Raw genomic sequence first — 6278 nt, 5'->3', positions numbered from 1 at the left:
GTCTCAGAATGAAAGACACCTGATGTCTGTCCTGTGTAATGAGACACCTGATGTCTTCCAGGTAATAATGACACCTGAGTCTGTCAAGTGTAATGAGACACAATGCTGTATCTGATGTCTGTCAAGTCTAATGAAGACACCTAATGTCTGTCAGTGTAATGAAGACACCTATGTCTGTCTTCAGTGTAATGAGACACCTATGTCTGTCAGTTAATGAAGACACTGTCCAGTGTAATGAGACACCTGTCAGTGTAATGAGAACAGTCTGCAGTGAATGACACTATGTCTGTAATGAAGACACCTGATGTCTGTCCAGTGTAATGAAGACACTGATGTCTGTCAGTGAAGACACCTGATGTCAGTGTAATGGAGACACCTATGTCTGTCCATGTATGAAGACACCTGATGTCTGTCCAGTGTAATGAAGACACATGATGTCTGTCCAGTGTAATGGAGACACCTGATGTCTGTCCAGTGTAATGAGACACTATGTCTGTCCAGTGTAATGAAGACACATGATGTCTGTCCAGTGTAATGAGACACATGATGTCTGTCCAGTGTAATGAAGACACCTGATGTCTGTCCAGTGTAATGAAGACACCTGATGTCTGTCCAGTGTAATGAAGACACCTGATGTCTGTCCAGTGTAATGAAGACACCTGATGTCTGTCCAGTGTAATGAAGACACCTGATGTCTGTCCAGTGTAATGGAGACACATGATGTCTGTCCAGTGTAATGGAGACACCTGATGTCTGTCCAGTGTAATGGAGACACCTGATGTCTGTCCAGTGTAATGGAGACACCTGATATCTGACACCGGATATCTGTCCAGTGTAAGGAAGAAACCTGATGTCTGTCAAGTCTAATGAAGACACCTAATGTCTGTCCAGTCTAATGAAGACACCTGATGTCTGTCCAGTCTAATGAAGACACCTGATGTCTGTCAAGTCTAATGAAGGCACCTGATATCTGTCCAGTCTAATGAAGACACATAATTTTTCGTTTGATATTCAACATTATTACAAGGAATTCATTGAGTAATTGCCCTGAATAAATTGTGATGTTGTGAAATACTACTTTATCTTGTATGTTCAACTGGACCTAGTTTTATCCTGCTATACCTTAGTGCACTGTATATAACCCCTTCCCCCACGCCACTGAGCCGATCACCTCACCTAAAATCGTCAATATTGACGGATGGTGATACACCAAAGAAGAAGGAATTTACGCTTTGTCGATGTGTCACTGAGCATTTTGCCTGATACCATGAAACTGAAGACATCAGCATCCACTTCGCCTTAACCACAGAAGAGTCAATACCCCTTAATTTCTTTCAACAACAGATAGGTGTGCTTCTGTTTCTCCAAAAAGTAGTGATCGTTTTACTCTATACAGTCTCTAGTTCACATATCATTTGTCATTTACCTAAAACATGTAAACAACCGACTGCTTGTTGAGTTGAACTAAATATTCTTGAACATTAAAGTGGTTTCTAGTCTATCTGCTCTTTCTTATACTGTGAAATCATTCATTTTCGTTGGGGCTTAATTTTCGTGGATTTCATTTTCGACCAAAATCAACGAATTTACATTCCTACGAAAATATAATGTAAGTTTATGCGTTCATACATTGTAGGATGATTAGTACCTCATTACATCAAATCTATTTTAGGGACAAGCATGACAAGTTCAAAAGTTGGAAAATATTGTTCAAACAAAGATAGTTTTCAGAATTTCATAGACTTAATCAACATGTATCAACAAATAATTGATTTAGTATATCATGACTCTGATACATATGTAAAAACACTAGCTGAGTACCGACTCTGGCTTGTGATTGTAACTCACAGTGGTGTGTGGTAGAGCTTATGTTAGTTCCGCTTGAGCGATCACACAGTACAGGTGACAGTGTCGACTGTGTATTTTAACGGTAATGTGTAAGGTCTTCTCCAAGAATTTAAATGCCAACGAAATTGTAAAATTTTAGAATCCACGAAAATTGACCCCATCAAATATAAATGATTTCACAGTATTAATGATAATGTTCATTACAAACAGTTATCGTCTGGTTCATCTGTATCAGTTTCTCATATTGATGACATTGTTCATTACAAACAAGTTAACGTCTGCTCCAACTCTATCAGTTTCTCACATTGATGACATTGTTCATTACAAACAATTTATCGTCTGCTCCATCTGTACCAGTTTCTCATTTTGAAAGCAGTGTTCATAACAAACAATTATCGTCTGCTCCATCTGTATCACTTTCTTATATTGATGACATTGTTCATTACAAACAAGTTAACGTCTGCTCCAACTCTATCAGTTTCTCACATTGATGACATTGTTCATTACAAACAATTTATCGTCTGGTCCATCTGTATCAGTTTGTCATATTGATGACATTGTTCATTACAAACAAGTTATCGTCTGGTTCATCTGTATCAGTTTCTCATATTGATGACATTGTTCATTACAAACAATTATCGTCTGCTCCATCTGTATCAGGTTGTCATATTGATGACATTGTTTATTACAAACAATTATCGTCTGCTCCATCTGTATCAGTTTCTCAAATTGATGAATTTTTTTTATTACAAATAATTATCGTCTGCTCCAACTGTATCAGTTTTTTATATTGATGACATTGTTCATTACAAACAATTATCGTCTGCTCCATCTGTATCAGTTTGTCATATTGATGACATTGTTTATTACAAATAATTATCGTCTGCTCCAACTGTATCAGTTTCTCATATTGATGACATTGTTCATTACAAACAATTTATCGTCTGGTTCATCTGTGTCAGTTTGTCATATTGATGACATTGTTTATTACAAACAATTATCGTCTGCTCCATCTGTATCAGTACAAATAATTATCGTCTGCTCCAACTGCATCAGTTTCTCATATTGATGACATTGTTCATTACAAACAATTTCTCGTCTGCTCCAACTGTATCAGTTTCTCATATTGATGACATTGTTCATTACAAATAAGTATCGTCTGCTCCATCTGTATCAGACCATAGCTATTACGCTGTGGCCTTGTTTAGATTCTTTAATGTGATTAAGCTGTTTGAATGTCTACCTTGTTTGCTAGTTCAAATACATAGAAACATAAAGCAAAAGTATATCAAACAATTCTTTAATTCTTTGAAATATAACTAAACTATAACAAAACATTCACCGGGACGTGTGTCGGTCATATCACATAAATATTGTACTCTGAATGATGTGTATGTTATATGAAGAGGCTTCACAATCAATGACACTAATTTTCTGTTGAAAAGAGTGCATTGCTACAACAATGGTCAACCATAGATCAATCAACAGGTCTGCCAATACAAGTTTCAGTTCTTCTACGAAATGATTACTCTCTATATATATGTATATCTATTATATCAGCCAATCAGAGGGGATGTTACAAATAAAATGAAGACGTCATGTTTTACGGTTATAATTATAAGCTAATGAAAATACTCGTCACAAGCAAGGTTGCATCATTATTATTAGTGATTTGTCAGGGAATTTATTTTGGTGATATTATTATTAGCGATTTGACAGGGAATTTATTTTGTTGATATCATTATTAGTGATTTGACAGGGAATTTATTTTGGTGATATCATTATTAGTGATTTAACAGGGAATTTATTTTGGTGTTGTAATTATTAGCGATTTGTCAGGGAATTTATTTTGGTGATATTATTATTAGTGATTTAACAGGGAATTTATTTTGGTGATATTATTATTAGCGATTTGACAGGGAATTTATTTTAGCGATGTTTAATGATTAAGGGTTTTAATTTTAATATCGAACTAGTTACAGTATCATGATTTTAATGAAATATCGTTTATCTTGTGTGAGGTCATGAAATGACAAGTCCGTTTTAATGTGTTTGTTTAAGATATACACGTGTACATCGATTCTGTTTCATGGATATAACGGAGTAGGATGTTTAAATGTTATGATGTTATAGATAAGATAATGAGATCATTTTGATGTGCTTATCTGATGACGCACAGATTGAGTTAATGTAGGTATGATGTGCAGTAGAGGTGCCAGTCCCAGAGTCTAGGTAGTCTGGGAAAAAGTGGTCGTAGTTCGAAGCCACAGCGTAGCCAACGGATACATGGTGTAATTAGAAGATCCTTGGAAGGTAGGCGACATAGTCTTCTTCTTCTTCTTCTCCTCCTCCTCCTCCTTCTTCTTGTTCTTCTTCTTCCCGTTCGTCTCCTTCTTCTTCTTCATCTTCCTCTTCTTCTCTCTCTCTCTTGGAAAAAGAAAATCGTCAAGATAAGTTTTAACAAGAGGTTCATGGGCCTAAACGGTCATCTGACTTGACACAATACAACACAGTCAAGGTATACAGTAGAATAAAAACAACTTTGCATCAATAGAAAAGAACCAATTAGAATGAAAATGTTCACCTTTCCTTCAACTTACAATTAAAGCATTGTGTACTACAATTCTCCAGTAGTTGTAAGCTTCTGCTATATTTGACAGCTGTGACCTTGACTAAAAGTCAAGAACAATTAAAAGATTTTAGCCATTTTGACCCTTGTGACCTTGAATGGAGGTCAAGATCGTTCGTTTGAATAAACTTCGTAGTCCTTAATTCCTTAACTTCCAGACCCCATATCAGGCCTCTTGACCCTGGTGACATTAAATGTATGTTAAGGTTATTCGTTTGAACAAACATTTTAGCCCTTCATCCCAGCATATCACATACTCAACATTAGGTCTCTAGGCCTCAAAGTTATTCACAAGAAGTCGTTTAAAGATTTTAGCCATTTTGACTCTGTGATTGACCTTGAATGAAGATCAAGGTCATTTATTTGAACAAGTTTGGTAGCCCTTCATTCCAGCATGCTACAGGCCAAAATGAGGTATCTATGCCTCTTAGTTATTCACAAGAGGTCGTTTAAAGATTTTAGCCTATTTGACTCCTGTGCGCTTGAATGGCGGTCAAGGTCTTTTATTTTAACAAATTTTGTAGCCCTTCATACCAGCTTTCTAAAAGCCCAATATGAAATCTCTACTGTAGGCCTCTAAGTTATTCACAAGAATTCTTTTAAAGGTTTTAGCTTATTTGACCCCTGTGACCTTGAATGAAAGGTCAAGGTCATTTAATTTGAAGAAATATGGTAGCCCATAATGCCAGCATGCTACATGCTAAATACCAATACCCTGTACCTCTCGGTTATTGAAGTTGTTTAAATGAAAAGTTTACTCAAGACGCACAACGACGGACAGAGCATGATCGGGTCAGATGGCCTAAACGCATTTCACCCTGTCGCCAAAAATGTTATGTTTTAAGAGGAAATTAAGTCGATTATTTTACTTTGCTTGTCAAAATAACACGTTTTTAGCATTTTGTCAAAGAGTTCAATTTGCTGTCGTAGTTTGTAATCTCTAAATTTCTTCATGTGTTGCACCAAATGCGGCAAAAAGTAATTACTAGATGGTATTTAAGAAAAACATATAGTTATTTGAAGACAAGCAAAAAGTGATTACTAGATATTATTTTAGAAAACCGTATATACCTACTTTGCCACTTGCGCAGAACGGTGGTTTTAAGCCATGCGGACACTTGCATCTGTTTGGTTTGATACATCTGCCTCCGTTCTGACAGGGTTGGTTACATACGGCTGTAATACACCAATAAGTTGATAAATACAAATAAGTACTGTACGTTAATTTCACATTTCAGTGCTCTCAGTCCTAATCTTACTACCATAGTAGATTCAGCTAGACTATCGGTTGTTTGATGTATAAATTACAGGCGTATAGCCATTGTTAGAGTTTCTTCAAAAGGATCAGAATATTTATATTTAAACAGAACGTTTGCCAACACATCGATTAAAAGTCGTAGACATACCAGGTATGAGAAAGAAAATCTTGAATAAAGAAAAAAGTCGGGACCTCTTATATCCAACGGTCTACTACGTGACTTAGTGAAATGATGGTGTTTTAATAGAAGACGAAATATATTCTGCCTTGTATTTAAAAAACCTAATTAATCTAACCCTATGACGAATTAAGTTTGATTACGTTTTTGACATCTGACACCGGTGTAAGCTGGAGGACAGGAACATTTGTATGGAGCTGTACACCTTCCGCCGTGTAGGCATGGTAACACGCACAGAGCTGAAACAACCAAACTTATAATCAAAACATGGCACTGGGCTGAAACAGCCAAACTTATAATCAAAAACACGACACGGCAGAGCTGAAACAACCAAACTTATAATCAAAAACACGACACAGAGCTGT

General features: G+C 36.3%; 1 protein-coding gene across 1 annotated transcript in view; it reads right to left on the bottom strand.

The window, feature by feature from the left end:
* Positions 1–3132: 3132 nt before the first annotated feature.
* The window catches only part of LOC138326564 (sushi, von Willebrand factor type A, EGF and pentraxin domain-containing protein 1-like), a 53356-nt gene continuing 50210 nt past the window's right edge, over positions 3133–6278 (bottom strand). The window contains exons 27-29 of the mRNA XM_069272661.1: positions 6057–6152; positions 5553–5653; positions 3133–4275 (exon numbers count right to left, since the gene is read on the bottom strand). Coding sequence (XP_069128762.1) covers positions 4144–4275; positions 5553–5653; positions 6057–6152 — 329 coding nt within the window. The 3' untranslated portion in view covers positions 3133–4143. The remainder of the gene's footprint in view (positions 4276–5552; positions 5654–6056; positions 6153–6278) is intronic.

Source organism: Argopecten irradians, chromosome 6 (genome assembly GCF_041381155.1).
Source record: "Argopecten irradians isolate NY chromosome 6, Ai_NY, whole genome shotgun sequence".
NCBI lineage: Eukaryota > Metazoa > Mollusca > Bivalvia > Pectinida > Pectinidae > Argopecten > Argopecten irradians.
Note: the sequence above shows the minus strand (reverse complement) of the source record. Positions and strands in the feature narration are given on the sequence as shown.